The sequence below is a fragment of the Capra hircus genome, chromosome 10, assembly GCF_001704415.2.
Source record: "Capra hircus breed San Clemente chromosome 10, ASM170441v1, whole genome shotgun sequence".
Taxonomy (NCBI): domain Eukaryota; kingdom Metazoa; phylum Chordata; class Mammalia; order Artiodactyla; family Bovidae; genus Capra; species Capra hircus.
This window is the reverse complement of record NC_030817.1, coordinates 82553673-82571518: the sequence shown is the minus strand read 5'-3', so window position 1 is coordinate 82571518 and position 17846 is coordinate 82553673. Positions and strand designations below refer to the sequence as shown.

The window sequence follows — 17846 nt, the reverse complement described above, 5'->3', positions numbered from 1 at the left end:
CCTCCTCTGCAAAACAAATCTGGAGTCTTTGGTCTAACATGTTCATTTACCTGATTTCTCAGAGATGGCACCTTCAGACTCAATATTCAAATTTTCTGAGCTATCAGCAGTCCCTATGGAGGCCTCAGACTCAAGGGTTTCATCATCAGAGGCACGTGGTTCCAGGACAAGCATCTCAAATGTTAGTTCTTCCCTGTAAGACACAATCAAGAAATCATTGAATGTCAGGAATTTAGGTAGCAAAAACAGTCCCATTTCTTACTGTTCCCTTCCAGCGTGGTGATAAGGACCTGTATACCTGATGGGAAGAGCCAACTCACTGGAAAAGACCCTGATGCTGGGAAAGATTGAAGGCAGAAGGAGAAGGGGATGACAGAGAATGGGATGGTTGGATGGCATCACCGACTCAATGGACATATGTTTGAGCAAACTAAGGGAGATAGTGAAGGATAGCGAAGCCTGGCTTGCTGAAGTCCATGGGGTCGCAAAGAGCTGAACATGACTTAGCGACTGAACAACAAGTCACAGTCACAGTGAAGGTTAAAGACAGCAAAGGCTGGGACCTATAATGGGGCTAAGGCTGAGGCAGAGGAAGATGCTAAACCTGTAAGATCCTTTGATAAAATGAACTCTGGGCTGCTAATCAGGAGATTGGGATTCTAAACTCACTCTAAACTCATTCATAATACATCAGGAAAGTACTTTCCTCATTATGGACCTTAACTTTCTTATCCACAAAAACAAAGAGACTAAACTAGATGGTCTCTAGGATTCCTTCCAGCTCTTAAACTATTTTCTACAAAATTTTATTAGCTGCTACACACTATATCCTCTACTTTCTTTGGCCAAGGAGAGACCTCTGGATCTCCTAAATGAAATAAAACAGACTGACCTCTTCTGTCCTTTTAAACCTTTGCCATCTCCACTTAAGACTACTATTCTCTATTCCTTCTTATCAATCACTCACCTCCTCTCAGCCATGCCTCCTCATTCCCTTAAGTCTTTGGTACCTGGCTCCTAATCTTACTTTCGCACTACTGCCTGACACCACTCTGATTCATTTTAATCAATATCTTTGTTAAAAGCCCATGTCAATACCCTAAGACCAAAGTTCCTTTACATCTGCAATTCCTAATAACCTTTCCTCCACTCTATGTAGGCAGTTTTCCCCAGTGGGCAGACCCTGGAGTTTGTTGATCCACTCCTCCACTCTGTCCACTGCCTCCTTACCCTTCCAAGTGTAACTCCATTTTCATCAATTCTCCTTTTCAGAGCCTTCTTAGCTTCTCTTCCACTCTACCCAGCTTTAAACTGTTCATCCTTTAATACCTCCGATACCTGGCTTGAGATTCATGGACAATCTTTGCAAGGACAGTCTCGCCAACAACTCACTGCTGCAATGACAGCTGTCATAAGCAATGCACAGTCACATCTCTGAGACTATATTCATACATTTCCTTTCTCTGGGACTCTCACCTTCCTGGCAAATTCCTATTCATCCTTCAATACTTCCAATGCAATTTTCATCAAACCTGAATTAGCTCCTCTTTTCAGATCATTTTTGTATCAAATAGCTAGCTGCTCATCAAAGTAGACCATTTTTACCTTATCGTGTTCAGCACAGTTGAACCCTAGCTGCTTTTTCAGCTTGTCCAAATTCTAGAAGCAATCCTGACAAGCAATAAGTACTTCAAAAGACTCATAATCTCTCATGAATCAAGCTCTCAGACCTGGGATCCTGGAACTCACAAACAAAAATCCCCTTAAAACTTCAGTCATCACCGACAACCAGTACACAGTACCTTCAGAGAGAACCACAGGATGTTCACATTATACCCAAGAAGTAGTGTTACCATCCTTGCTCCAGGGATGGCAGAGGTTATTTGTCTCTCCCCCAAACTGCAACCAATTTCCCTACCGGTGTCCCAGCAGCACCTCCAAGAGTTGCTGCCTTACCCTGACCATCCAGTTGCTGACCCCAAGGTTATACTGATCTTCAGATAATAATGTTCCTTTATGGAGTTCTGAATCATCTTTGCCTGGGAATCTTTATTCCTCCTTTAAAAGAAAAATTTGTCACCAAGACTGGTGACCAGTTAGGAATCTGGGCTAAGACTGACCCACCCTGTCCAGTCAGCCTTTTGAGAATCTCCACTGTAGCAGCTTCAGATCTCCTAGCTCACGAGCATCCTTCCCTGAGGTGACAACTTTCATACTGCTACCTGAGTACAGACAGCATATCCTTGTCATCTCCACATCCCCTGTACCCTGATGTAGAGTCTGATTCACAATAAGGAAGAATAAACAGAGGACAGGAGGCAGCAAATGGAAATAGATAACGGTTGCTCGCTTTCTTCCGGCGACTCACTTCTCTTTCTGCAGATTCTCAATCTGCTCGGTCAGGACTCTCTCCTCCTGCTGCATAGCTGCCTGCTGCTGCTCTGTGATGTCAGTCTCCAGGGCCGCCTCACTAGTCAAGGTCTCTTCCGTGACATCAGACATGGAAGGCAACCGAACCACAGCTGGAGAGGATGGACATGGATAGTTTCCTCGACGAAGACGCCCCTTGCCCTGCAAAGAAAAATACATGTTAAAGGTAAATGGAGTGACTCCATCAGTTTTACTTGGCCCAGTTAGGATAACAAGTGTAATATTTCCATCACACCTGGTGAATGGTGGGGATAAGTGGAAACATTCTATGAGACCTAAAATATTTAATGAGATACCATATCCATCAAACAGATTTAGGCTAAGTATTTCTTGCCAGAGCACTGAAAAATGGGTATGTAGGTGGGTGGGAGCGTAAGAACACACCGTGTACTGGGATGAGATTCTCTTTTTTGACTAAGGTATAGTTGTTTTACAATGTTGTATTAGTTTTTTCTGCTGTACAATGAAGTGAATCAGCTATATGTATACATATATTCCCCTTCCTCTTGAACCTCCCTCCTTCCTCCACTCTTCTATCCCTCTAAGTTATCACAGAGCTCCAAAGTAAGCTCCTTGTGCTATAAAGCAACTTCCCCACTAGCTATTTTACACATGGTAGTATATATGTATCAATCCTAATCTTTATAATGAGATGAGATTCTTCTATTAATCTAAGCTATCTCCTGCAAAACATCCTGCAAATATCCTGCAAATTAAATATCCACACATGGCTATTTAAATTTTAATTAATTAAAGTTAAATGGGATGTGGGGGAGGGATAAATTGGGAGATTGGAATTGACATATGTGTATATGACATGTGTGCATACTACTATATATAAAACAGATAACTAATAACAACCTACTGTGCAGCACAGAGAACTCTACTCAATACTCTGTGATGGCCTATATGGGGAAAAAAAAATCTTTTTAAAAAGAGTGGATATATGTATAAATGATTCACTTAACTGTACACCTGAAACTAACACAACATTGTAAATCAAGTATACTCCAATAAAACTTTTTTTAATTAAATAGAAGTAAAAATTTAGCTCTGCAATCACCCGAGCCAGATTTCAAAAGTTCAACAGCCACAGGTGGTTAGTGACTAGCACAAGGAAAAGTACAGAAATAGAGCATCTCTATCATCAAACAAAGTTCTGAGGGACAACACTGCTCTATAGGAAGACTATACAAAACAGGTCCTAAAACTCAGTTTTGTTTTGTTTTTTTTTATCATTTATATATTATAGGGTGTTAGTGAGAGATATTCTCTAAGAACAACTCAAGAAACTTCCTTCTTGAGATCAGAGGGGGAATAATCTCATTGTTTTAATTGGTTACTTTGTATGTAACTTTAGCCTCTGATAATGACAATTAAACCTCCTGCTAAGAACAACTGGACCAAACATAAAAACCTAACAGATTCTTGAAGGCACTACAGAGTTAACAAGGCAGACCAAAGAGGGGTTGGCCCAGTATTCAGAGCTACTTTATATTTAAGAAGAAGCAGATGAGAGTCTGAACAGAGCTTCTGACAGACTACAGCAGGAGTCAGCAAAACATGGCCCTTGGGCCAAATGTGTCCTAATGTCAGATTTTGTAAATGAAGCTTTACTGAAATACTTTTCTGCTCATTAATTCATGCATTGTCTATGGCTCTTCTGCAGAATAACGGTAGCACTGATAGTTGCAACAGCTTCCATGTTCCACAAAGCCTCAAGTATTTAGGCTATGGTCCTTTATAAAAAAATTGCCAAGCCCTGGGGTAAGAATAATAGTCCAGACCCAGGCAAGGGTGTGAGCTGTAGTCGGGTGTTGAGTGTGGACTCCATGCCTGCCTGATGCTGGGACCCCTAAGGTTTGTAAATTGAAATTATTATAGTCATTGCAGATACTGCAGGCTAGCTTCAAGTTGTCTGAATGGTTCAAAAAAAACTGTAATCCCTAAAATTGGATTCATGTAATCTCAGACTGCTAGTGTCCTAGAACCTGGCAGAAAACAATGAAAACACTGGAGGAAAGTAATACCATCTTAGGTTTCAAAATATTTCTACAAATAATTTTTAAAAATACTTTGCTCACATACAATAAAAGGTAACTAAGCACAAAAAGAGACAAGACAATGGAAATGGAAACCAGCAAAAACAACAGAAACCCTCAATGACACCAGATATTGTGACTTTCAGAACAGACTTAAAGTAACCACGCTGAAAGACATGGAAAGACATAGTTTAACTAGTGGACTGGAATAGGTCAGAAGAAAATATAAAGAATCAAGCAGAGAAAACAAAACACATTTTTTTCTACAAAAATTCAATAAAGAAGATAAAGAGGACACAATAAAAAGATCTACCATATGCAAAAAGACTACTAGGAGAAAAGAGAGATCCTATAGGAGAAATACCAAAGAAATAATAGCATAACATCTTTGAAAACCAATTAAAGATATCAACCTACTGACTGCAGAAAATCTTCAACCTCTAGGAAAGATAAACACTGGGTTGGCCAAAAAGTTCATTTGGGTCCTTCCATCTGATGTTATAGGAAAAGCCCGAGCGAACTTTTCGGCCAGTCTAATAAAAAGAAGTCCATACCATACCTAGAGACAGCTGCTAAAAATTAAAGGCAAGAGAAAATCTACCAAGAAGTCAGGAAAAAAAAAATGTATCTGCAACAAAGAAGCAACTATTTGATTCAAGGCTTACTTTTCAACAGAAAAAAATGGAAGTCAGAAAGCAACAAATAGTACTTCCAAAGGAGGAAAGGAAAAAGTAACTGCCTGTCTAGACTTCTATACATTGCAAAAGCAGCCTTCAAGAATGGAGTTTAAATAAAGACATTTTCAGACATACTAAGATAGGAAATCTGCCACCAGCAGATCTGCACTAAAGGAAAGGCAGACAGAAAATGACCCAAAAAGAAAAGTCAAGGAGAAAGAAATGAAGAGCAGTGAGAGCAGTAATGATGTAAGTCTAGATGAATTTTCATAAAACGTAAGGATAATGTATTGCATTTAAAATACAGTTAATTTAAAACATCTGCATAACAACAACAGCAATATATCATACAATAGCTAAAGCATATTAAAGACCTTGCCCTATCTAAGAAAAAAATAAAAGCACCAACTGACTTTGATAAATCACAGATGTCTGTTGTAATCTTTAGGTTGAAAACTAAAAGAAGAGTAAAAAAGTATAAAACTTTAAAACTAAGGAAAAAATTGAATACAATATGTAGTCAAAAGAAAAAGGAAAAAAAGAACAAGACAGTCAAGAAAGAAACAAAACATACATCAGGTAGGAAAAATTAAAAGCACAAAATAAAACAGTAGATTTAAATCCAAATATATCAGTGATTACATTAAATTAAGTAGATCAAATGCTTTAGTTAAAACCTGAAGATTATCAGACTGTATTTAAAAAAAAAGAAAATTCAACTATAGTAAGTTTACAAGGCATGGATATAAAATATTCAAAATTCAGGAAGGCTGAAAGCAAAAACGCAGGAGTAAAAGACATACCATGTCAGCACAGAGAAAACAAGTCTATACACACAAATCAGTAAAGTAATAGACCTAAACAACTTAATAAGCACAAGTTATCTAACAGACATATAGAATTCATGACCTAACAACTATATGATATTTTAAAGCACACACAGCAAAGACAATAATAAATTTCCCAGGATTGAAATAGTTTATCTGACCTTTAAAGTAATTTAAAGTAAGTTTTCTGATAGTACAATTACAAAGAGAAAACTAAAAATCCCTATGTATGCAGAATTTAAGAAACAGATATCTATGCATCAAGAAGATGTGATACATATATGAAATAATGGAATTTGCAGCAAGATGGATGGACCTAGAGACTATCATACTAAATGAAATAAGTCAGAAAGAGAAAAACAAATGTCATATGACATCACTTATATGTGGAATCTAAAATATGACACAAATGAACTTATCTATGAAACAGAAACCAGACACATAGCACAGACTTGGGGTTGCCAAGGGGGAGAGTGAGGGAGAGGTGGATTAGGAGTTTGGGGTTAGCAGATATAAACTATTATATATAGAATGGATATATAACAAAGCCCTACTGTACAGCTCAGGGAACTATATTCAGTATTCTGTGATAATACCATCATGGAAAAGACTATGAGAACGATATATGTGTGTAAGTGAGTCATGCTGCTGTATGGCAGAAATTAACACAACACTGTAAATTAACTATACTTGAATAAAATTTTAAAAAAGAAAAAGAGATAGACTTCTAAAATACCCATAGCCAAAAAAGAAATCACAACAAGAATTTAAAAAGTCTTTGAATTAAACAACAATATAAAAATCTGTGGGATACAGTTTAACCCTGTTGATCTTAAAAGTATAAGCTTTTCTATACATTAGAAAAAAAAGGCTAAAAATTAAAAAGGTAACTACTTTAGAAAACTTTAGAAAAAAGGTACCTATTTTTGAAAACTGGGGAAAGAAGAACAAAATAAACCCAAGGAGAAAAAAAGGAAATAAAGAGTAAATAGACACTAGAAAAAAGAGGACCAAAAGCAAACGCAGCTCTTTGAAACAACTAATAAAGAATTTTAAATGCTGGCAAAATTGATAAGAAAGAAATCACAAATAACCAAAAGCAGGAATGAAAAAGGGGGCATTATCCAAATCTAGTAGACATGAAAAAGATAAGAGGCTACTATGAACAACTCTATGTTAATAAATCTGAAATTTTATACAAAGTGGAGAAATTTCTACAAAAGTCCAAATAACTAATACTGTCAAGGAAATAAAAAAGTTTGATTAATTTTATAAACTTAATCTATAAATAAAATCTTTATAGAGAGAAAACTGGAAGCTAGCTTAGATGATTTCACCAGTAAACAAGAAGAAATAAAACACAAATTCTTCCACAGAATTAAAAATAAGGACTACTCTCCTGCTTGCCACAACTAGAGAAAGAAAAGCCACACAGCAATGAAGACCCAGCACATCCATAAATAAACAAAAATTATAAAAAAGGACTACTCTCTCCAACTCATTTTTAGAGGCCAGCATAAACGAGATATTAATACATAGGACATTAAAAGGAAAGTCTATTAAGGGACAATTTTACTCAAACACAGGTGCAAAAATTCTAAACATACTACAAATCAATCTCAATAAAAATCCCACGACAATTTTTGTGAAGTTGATTCTATAATTTATATGGCAATATATACAGAGCCAAGAATAGTCAAAACACTACTGAAGAAGGTAGAGTGACTTGTTCTAGCAGGTATTTTTAGAAAGCTATACTAATTGAAATAGTGGTGTTGATACAAAGATAGTCAAAATAGACTAGAAAGAGATCCATGAATATAAAGACCACTCCCTACATTATATCACAAACAAAAATATTTTCAGGTGGATTATACACTTAAATGTGAAAGGCAAAACAATAAAGCTTGTACATGATAATAATAAAGATTATCTTCATAACTTAAGATTGGGAAAAAAGTTCTTAAACATGACCCTAAAAGTACTAATCTAAAGAAAAAGATTGGTAAGTTAGGCTACATTAAAATTAAGAACATCCTGTTCAATGAAAGACACCTTTAATAGTGGAAGAAGAAATTATGCAACAGAAGTAACCAATAAAGGGCTTATATCCAGAATCCATTAAGAACTCTTTCAAATCAGAAGAAGGCAGACAACCCCATCAGAAAAATGAACAAGAGTTAGGTCCTCCATCAAAGAGGATATCCAAACTGCCAACATACTTATGAAAAAGTGCTTAAGCACATTAGAGCCACAACACAGAAATTTAAAATGAAACCCTAATGATACAAAATCACTGCAGATGGTGATTGCAGCAATGAAATTAAAAGACGCTTATTCCTTGGAAGGAAAGTTATGACCAATCTAAACAGCATATTAAAAAGCAGAGACATTACTTTGCCAACAAAGGTCCGTCTAGTCAAGGCTATGGTTTTTCCAGTGGTCATGTATGGATGTGAGAGTTGGACTATAAAGAAAGCTGAGCCCTGAAGAACTGATGCTTTTGAACTGTGGTGTTGGAGAAGACTCTTGAGAGTCCCTTGGACTGCAAGGAGATCCAACCAGTCAATCCTAAAGATCAGTCCTGGGTGTTCATCGGAAGGACTGATGTTGAAGCTGAAATTCCAATACTTTGGCCACCTGATATGAAGAGCTGACTCATTGGAAAAGACCCTGATGCTGGGAAATATTGAGGGCAGGAGGAAAAGGGGACGACCGAGGATGAGATGGTTGGATGGCATCATCAACTCAATGGACATGGGTTTGGGTGGACTCCGTGAGTTGGTGATGGACAGGGAGGCCTGGTGTGCTGCGGTTCATGGGGTCGCAAAGAGTTGGACACTACTGAGTGACTGAACTGAACTGAACTAATGATACATCCATTAAAATGGCTAAAATTAAAGAATCTGACAATATAAGAGCTGGGAAGGAAGTGAAGCAATTGGGAACTCTCATACATTGCTAGTACAATACAACTATTTTGGAAAAAAGTTTGGCATTATGGACTCAGGATGAAAAAAAAATATATATATATATATATATATCCTGTGACCCAGTAATTGTACTCCTGTATAACCCCCACAAAAATACATCGATGTCACCATCAAAATTATATGTATCAGAATGTTCATAGAAGCATTACTCATAATTCCCCAAAACACAAGCCAAATGTCCATCAACACTAGAATGGATTAACTGGTATATGCATACACTAAAATACTATTACAGTAACAAGTATGTGCTATAATGAAATACAATAATACGGACAAGTCTTACACATATAAGGTTGAGTGAAATAAATCAGATATAAAATACCTATTATATGAGTCCATTTATATAAAGCTCAAAAACAGAACTATAGTGCTCAAGGATACACACTTTAGCGGGAAAACAACAAAGAAACAGAGTAAGTGATTAACATAATAGATTATTGCCTATTTTGGGGGGAGAGAAAGGATTGTGATTGGTAAGAGAAAGAGAAGAGCTTCTGGGGGTTCTGTATCTTGACCTAAGGGTGGTACATGGATGCTCATAATTCATTAAGACATGTATATATATCTCTGTGCTTTTCTATATGTGTCATATTTCTCAATAAAGCCAGTTCCTCTTCAAAGCTAGTTATTTATGCAAAATAGTACTATCTTTTGAGAAGATCTGTCTCAGAAACAGAAACTGCTGAGCTAGCCCAAATGACAAGGTGAAAGTGGAGGGTAGTTCTAAAGACATTCAGGCTCATTCTTCCAAACGTATGCCCGCTAAAACATGCAACAGGATGAAAATCAGGAGGATGACAAGATTGCTATTCCACTTTTAGTTCTGGGATCAAGAAGTGAGGAATATGTTATAAGAGCCCTCAAAACAAAGGATCAAATTTCACCATATGCATGGAAACACAAAAAACCTCGAATAGACAAAGCAATCTTGAAAAAGAAAAATGGAACTGGAGAAATCAACCTTCCTGACTTCAAACTATACTACAAAGCTACAGTCATCAAGACAGTATGGTACTGGCACAAAGACAGAAATATAGATCAACAGAACAAAACAGAAAACCCAGAGATAAATCCACAAACCTATGGACACCTTATCTTTGACAAAGGCGACAAAAATATACAATGGAAAAAAGACATCTCTTTAACAAGTGGTAATAGGAAAACTGGTCAACCACCTGTAAAAGAAAGAACCCAGAATACTGTCTATCACCATACACAAAAATAAACTCCAAATGGATTAAAGATCTAAATGTAAGACCAGAAACTATAAAACTCTTAGAAGAAAACACAGGCAGAACACTCTTTGACATAAATCACAGCAAGATCCTCTATGATCCACCTCCCAGAGTAATGGAAATAAAAACAAAAATAAACAAATGGGACCTAATTAAACTTGAAAGTTTTTGTGCAATGAAGGAAACTATGATCAAGGTAAAAAAAAGGCAGCCTTCAGAATGGGAGAAAATAATAGCAAATGAAACAACTGATAAAGAATTAATCTCCAGAATATACAAGCAGCTCATGCAGATCAATACCAGATAAATGAATGATCCAATCAAAAAGTGGGCCAAAGAACTGAACAGACATTTCTCCAAAGAAGACATATGATGGCTAATGTGCTTTGTTGCTCAGTCGTGTCCGACTCTTTGTAACCCCAAGGACTGTAGTCCACCAGGCTCCTCTGTCCACAGGGTTTGTCCAGGCAAGTATACTAGTGTGGGCTGCCATGGAGTTCACTGGAGATGGCCAAGAAACACATGAAAAGATGCTCAACATCACTCATTAACAGATAAATGCAAATCAAAACCACAGTGAGGTACCAACTCACGCCAGTCAAAATGGCTGTCATCTAAAAGTCTACAAACAATAAAGGCTAGAGAGGGTGTGGAGAAAAGGGAACCCTCTTACACTATTGGTGGGAATGCAAACTAGTATAGCCACTATGGAGAACAGTGTGGTGATTCCCTAAAAAACTGGAAACAGAACTGCCATACGACCCAGCAGTCCCGCTGCTGGGCACACATACCAAGGAAACCAGAACTGAAAGAGGCACATGTATTCAATGTTCACTGCAGTACTGTTTACAATAGCTAGGACGTGGAAGCAACCTAGATGTCCACTGGCGGACAGATGGATAAGGAAGTTGTGGTACATATACAAAATGGAATATTACTTAGCTATAAAAAAGAATACATTTGAGTCAGTTCTAATGAGGTGGATGAAACTGGAGGCTGTTCTATACAGTGAAATATACAGAAGTATACAGAAAGATAACACCAATACAGTACATTAATGCATACATATGGAATTTAGAAAGATGGTAACAACGACCATATATACAAGACAGCAAAAGAGACACAGATGGAAAGAAGAGACTTTAGGCCTCTGTGGGAGAAGGCGAGGGTGGGATGATTTGCGAGAATAGCACTGAAACATGTATATTACCATATGTGAAATAGATGACCAGTGCAAGTTCACTGCAGGAAGCAGGGCACTCAGAGCCAGTACACTGGGACAACCCAGAGGGATAGGGTGGGGAGGGAGGTTGGGGGGGGGTGTGCGCTCAGGATGGGGGGACACACATGCACTTGTGGTGGATTCATGTCTATATATGGCAAAAATCATCACAGTATTGTAAAGTAATCAGCTTCCAATTAAAAAAAAAAAATCAGTCTGCCAATTTAACAGAGGATGACTCCAGATAAGACAGCATTGTGGAATGGAGGCAGAGAATAGGGTTTTGAGTGTTAAAGTCCATTATGACTGGTCAGGATCACATTATAAACTCCAAGACATCTCATTACTTATGATTTTGACTATTTTAATGAAGCCAAATGAACAACTAAAACTTTATGTGATATAAAAGCCTCAGGGAGCCGGAAAAAGTCTGAGCTTATCCCTAGTATTCACTTACCAGTATTCAATAAAACAGCTGCCTGCGTTCTGAGTTCATACCATCACCTGGCCACCTAAGTACCTCACAATGGGTTAGTTAAGAATTACTTAACAGAGATGAAGAAAATCAAATAATCTTTCTAGGTATGATCTCTCTTAAGATAGCATTAAATAAAGATTAATAAAGAACTCCTACAGCCCAGAGTTCTCTTACAAGGTCAGAGAAAGCAAATTTTAAAGATAATTACATAGAGCTTTTAGAAACATGGGAAAATGTTAATACTGTGTTAAGTAAGAACTAGGCCATAAACAAGTATATCACAGGTTCTCTTAAAATCTGCAAATATATCAAGGTATTTCCCAAGTGGAATAATATCCTTTATTCTCCATACTTTTCTGTACCTTCCAATTTTTCCATAATAAGCACAAATCAGTTTTTTAATGAGTTTTTTTTGTAGCAACATTTACTATATATTCTTTTTGAGTGTTTTTTTCTCATAATTGCTCTTTTACACTCAACAGACTGAAAAAGGCAAATATTTACTCTGCACTATGATAAAAACACACATGGACATCACCAGATGGTCAACACTGAAATCAGATTGATTATATTCTTTGCAGCCAAAGATGGAGAAGCTCTATACAGTCAACAAAAACAAGACCAGGAGCTGACTGTGGCTCGGATCATGAACTCCTTATTATCAAATTCAGACTCAAATTGAAGAAAGTAGGGAAAACCGCTAGACCATTCAGGTATGACCTAAATCAAATCCCTTATGATTATACAGTGGAAGTGAAAAATAGATTTAAGGGCCTAGATCTGATAGATAGAGTGCCTGATAAACTATGGAATGAGGTTCGTGACATTGCACAGGAGACAGGGATCAAGACCATCACCATGGAAAAGAAATGCAAAAAAGCAAAATGGCTGTCTGGGGAGGCCTTACAAATAGCTGTGGAAAGAAGAGAGACAAAAAGCAAAGGAGAAAAGGAAAGATATAAGCATGTGAATGCAGAGTTGAAAAGAATAGCAAGAAGAGATAAGAAAGCCTTCTTCAGTGATCAATGCAAAGAAATAGAGGAAAACAACAGAATGGGAAAGACTAGAGATCTCTTCAAGAAAATTAGAGATATCAAGGGAACATTTCCTGCAAAGATGGGCTCGATAAAGGACAGAAATGGTGTGGACCTAACAGAAGCAGAAGATATTAAGAAGAGGTGGCAAGAATACACAGAATAACTGTACAAAAAAGATCTTTATGACCCAGATAATCATGATGGTGTGATCACTAGTCTAGAGCCAGACATCCTGGAATGTGAAGTCAAGTGGGCCTTGGAAAGCATCGTTATGAACAAAGCTAGTGGAGATGATGGAATTCCAGTTGAGCTGTTTCAAATCCTGAAAGACGATGCTGTGAAAGTGCTGCACTCAATATGCCAGCAAATTTGGAAAACTCAGCAGTGGCCACAGGACTGGAAAAGGTCAGTTTTCATTCCAATCCCAAAGAAAGGCAATGCCAAAGAATGCTCAAACTACCACACAATTGCACTCATCTCACATGCTAGTAAAGTAATGCTCAAAATTCTCCAAGCCAGGCTTCACCAATACGTGAACCGCGAACTCCCTGATGTTCAAGCTGGATTTAGAAAAGGCAGAGGAACCAGAGATCAAATTGCCAACATCCACTGGATCATGGAAAAAGCAAGAGAGTTCCAGAAAAACATCTATTTCTGCTTTATTGACTATGCCAAAGCCTTTGACTGTGTGGATCACAATAAACTCTGGAAAATTCTGGAAGAGATGGGAATACCAGACCACCTGACCTGCCTCTTGATAAATCTGTATGCAGGTCAGGAAGCAGCAGTTAGAACTGGATAGGTAACAACAGACTGGTTCCAAATAGGAAAAGGAGTATGTCAAGGCTGTATATTGTCACCCTGCTTATTTAACTTCTATCCAGAGTACATCATGAGAAACGCTGGACTGGAAGAAGCACAAGCTGGAATCAAGATTGCCAGGAGAAATATCAATAACCTCAGATATGCAGATGACACCACCCTTATGGCAGAAAGTGAAGAGGAGCTAAAAAGCCTCTTGATGAAAGTAAAAGAGGAGAGTGAAAAAGTTGGCCTAAAGCTCAACATTCAGAAAATGAAGATCATGGCATCCGGTCCCATCACTTCATGGAAAATAGATGGGGAAACAATGAAAGCATTGTCAGACTTTATTTTTTTGGGCTCCAAAATGACTGCAGATGGTGATTGCAGCCATGAAATTAAAAGACGTTTGCTCCTTGGAAGAAAAGTTATGACCAACCTAGATAGTATATTCAAAAGCAGAGACATTACTTTGCCAACAAAGGTCTGTCTAGTCAAGGCTATGGTTTTCCCTGTGGTCATGTATGGATGTGAGAGTTGGACTGTGAAGAAGGCTGAGCGCCAAAGAATTGATGCTTTTGAACTGTGGTGTTGGAGAAGACTCTTCAGAGTCCCTTGGACTGCAAGGAGATCCAACCAGTCCATTCTGAAGGAGATCAGCCCTGGGATTTCTTTGGAAGGAATGATGCTAAAGCTGAAACTCCAGTACTCTGGCCACCTCATGAGAAGAGTTGACTCATTGGAAAAGACTCTGATGCTGGGAGGGATTGGGGGCAGGAGGAGAAGGGGATCACAGAGGATGAGATGGCTGGATGGCATCACTGACTCGATGGATGTGAGTCTGAGTGAACTCTGGGAGTTGGTGATGGACAGGGAGGCCTGGGTGCTGCGATTCATGGGGTCGCAAAGAGCTGGACACGACTGAGACACTGAACTGAACTGAACTGATGATAAAAACAGATTTGACCTCCTGGACTCCCTGGAAAGAGCAGTTAACACTCCAAGAAGTGGTTTATAGTAACCTTTGTTCATTTTCCACTAGATAGCTGGTCTTTCTCCTATTTATTTATAGTAAATATTTCCTAAGGTATATTATTTCCCTTTTGCTTTGCTATTATCATTTTGTCATGCACAACTTGATAACTATGCCAATGAACCTATCAAGTTTTAATGGTTTTATATAATAGAAAAACCTCCTCTACTCCACGATCAGAGTATATTTTTCTATCATAATAGGGATTTCATTGGTTTTGATTGATCACATAGTTCATTAACAATGTATACTTTACCACACTTACTGAAAGATCTATAAAAACATATTGTAAATCCTTTTCTGAACAGTTATCCCAGTGACTTTTCAGCTTAAACTTTAAAGAAAAACTATTTCTAAAATTAAGATTTTTAACTACAGTTATTTTTAAGTGTTGATGAGTATTAAGTCTAAAGTCTCACTAATCCATGATATAATATCATACACAATATTCAGATTTCCCACCTCTTATCAACAGTTACTAGGAAAAGTAATTATGACAGAAAGCCAAGATCAAGGATCTGGTGTAAGACATTACTATGCTTATGGAGAGTTAACTATTTTCAGTTTGTAAAGAAAAATAAACTAGCACTTGATTTCACCCTTTCAAAATGAGAGGAGGTGGAATTCCCTTCTTCTTAAAAAACATATTTGTAATTGAACTCATGGAAACAGAGTAGATGGGTGGTTTCCAGGGGAAAATGGGTGACAGTGGTCAAAGGGTACAAATTTCCAGTTATAAGATGAATAAGTTCTGGGAATATAACGTACAGCATGCTGACTATAGTTAACAATACTGTACTGCATATTTAAATGCTGCTAACAGAATAAATCTCAAATGTTGTCAACAGCAAAAATAAATAAAAGAAAGAAGCAACTATATGAAGTAATGAATGTTAACTAATCTCATTATGATAATCATTTCATAATATATACATATATCAAATCATCACACTGTACACCTTAAACTTACACAATGTTATATGTCAATTAAATCTCACTATATACACTGGGGGGCTTCCCTGGTGGCTCAGATGGTAAAGAATCCACCTGCAAAGGGGGAGAACCTGGGTTCGATCCCTGGCTTGGGAAGGTCCCCTGGAGGCGGGCATGGCAACACATTCCAGTATCCTTGCCTGAAGAGTCCCAATGGACAGAGGAGCCTGGTGGGCTATAGTCCATGGGGTTGCAAAGAGTTGGACATGATTGAGTAACTAAGCATATAACACACTGGGAGAAGAAAGAAAAAACCAAAACACATGTATTTAGAGCTCTAAAAGAGTGCACTTAAAAAAATGCAACATATATACACTGCTGTATTTTACATGGATAGCCAACACAGTCTTACTGTTATAGCACAGAGAACTCTGCTCAATGTTATGTGGCAGCCTGGATGGGAGGGGACTTTGGGGGAAAACAGATACATGTATATGCATGGCTGAGTCCCTCTGCTGTTCACTTGAAACTATCACAGCATTGTTAATCAGCTATACTCCAATATAAAATGAAAAGTCTAAAAAACTGATTTAAAAATAATTCTAGACTGTACAAGATGTACAATATAGGGCCCACTGACTTGATAAATTATATTAATTTGGTCACATTTGGTTTCAGTTTCTGTGTTACCCTAAGGTGAGTGTTTTTAGTTTCTTGGGTAGCCACGTCAGTCTGTTTTCCTTTTGCTCCCCTTTTTCATTTTGTTCCTTTTTTTTCCCCTTAAGATGTATCCTTTTCCACTTCCCATTATGTATTTGTTTCCATTTTTGTAGAAAAGGTGGAGCTGATAACACTTTTCATCTGAAAGGGCAGTTAAGCTCCATAGTCAGGTAGACCAGTTGAAGTTGACAGTGATCAGACACATTAATTGAGAATAATCAAGTTATACCATGCAGGAGATAGCTGACATACTCAAATATCTAAATCAAACACTGGAAATCATTTGCACCAGCTTGGCAAATCACTTTGATGTTGCATTCCACATAAGCAAAAAAAAAAAAAAATGCTTCTTGACTGTATTTCTGCATGCAATTCTCTCCTGAAACATAAAGAAAATATGCAGTTTTTAAAACAAATTGTGATGGATGTGATGTGATGGATGATGTGTATACTGTACAATAATGTGGGATGGAAGAGTTTGTGGAGCAAGTGAAATGAACCACCACCACCATACCAAATGCTGGTCTTCATCCAAAGAAAGTGATGTAGTGTATATAGTGGGACTGGAAGGGAGTGCTCTGTATTGAACTCCTTCTAGAAAACCATTAATTCCAACAAGTACTGCTCCCAATTAGACCAACTGAAGGAAGCACTTCATGAAAAACATCTGGAATCTTTGCTCAAGAAGATAACAAGTTTTGGCAATATGGAATTATGAAGTTGCCTGTAAAATGGCAGAAAGTAGCGGAACAAAATGGTAAATGTGTTGTTCAATAAAGTTTTTGGTGAAAATTAAAGATGTGTCTTTTATTTTTACTTAAAAAACCAAAGAACTTTTTGGCAAACCAAATACCATGTTCATGGACTGGAAGAATTTATACTGTTAGTATCACCACACTATCCAAGGCAATCTACAGATTCAATATAATCCCCATCAAAAGACCTAAGAAATTTTTCACAGAACTAGAACAAATAAGTCTAAAATCTGTATGAAAACACAGAATATTCCAAAAGCCAAACCAATCTTGAGAAAGAAAAACAAAACTGGAAGTATCACATTCCCTAATTTCAAAATTTACTGCAAAGCTACAATGACCAAAACAGTTTGGTACTGTAAAACACACATATAGATCAATAGAACAGATATAGAGTACCCAGAAATAAACTCATGCTTATAGTTAATTAATCTACAACAAAGAAGGCAAGGATATACAAGAGGAAAAGATAGCTTCTTCAATAAATTGTTGGGACAACTGGACAGCTACATGCAAAAGAATAAAACTTTCTCAAACCATATACAAAAATAAATACAAAATGCATTAAAGCCTTAAAAGTAAGACCTGAAACTCCTAGAAGAAAACATAGGCAGTACACTCTTTGACATTGGTGTTAATATTTTTTTGGATATGTCTCCTTAG

General features: G+C 37.3%; 1 protein-coding gene across 7 annotated transcripts in view; it reads right to left on the bottom strand.

The window, feature by feature from the left end:
• The window catches only part of MYO9A (myosin IXA), a 241476-nt gene that overhangs the window by 5532 nt on the left and 218098 nt on the right, over positions 1-17846 (bottom strand). For all 7 annotated transcript variants that reach the window (XM_018053556.1, XM_018053558.1, XM_018053557.1 and 4 more), the window contains 2 exons: positions 2369-2571; positions 51-193 (listed from right to left, as the gene is read on the bottom strand). In XM_018053556.1, coding sequence (XP_017909045.1) covers positions 51-193; positions 2369-2571 — 346 coding nt within the window. The remainder of the gene's footprint in view (positions 1-50; positions 194-2368; positions 2572-17846) is intronic.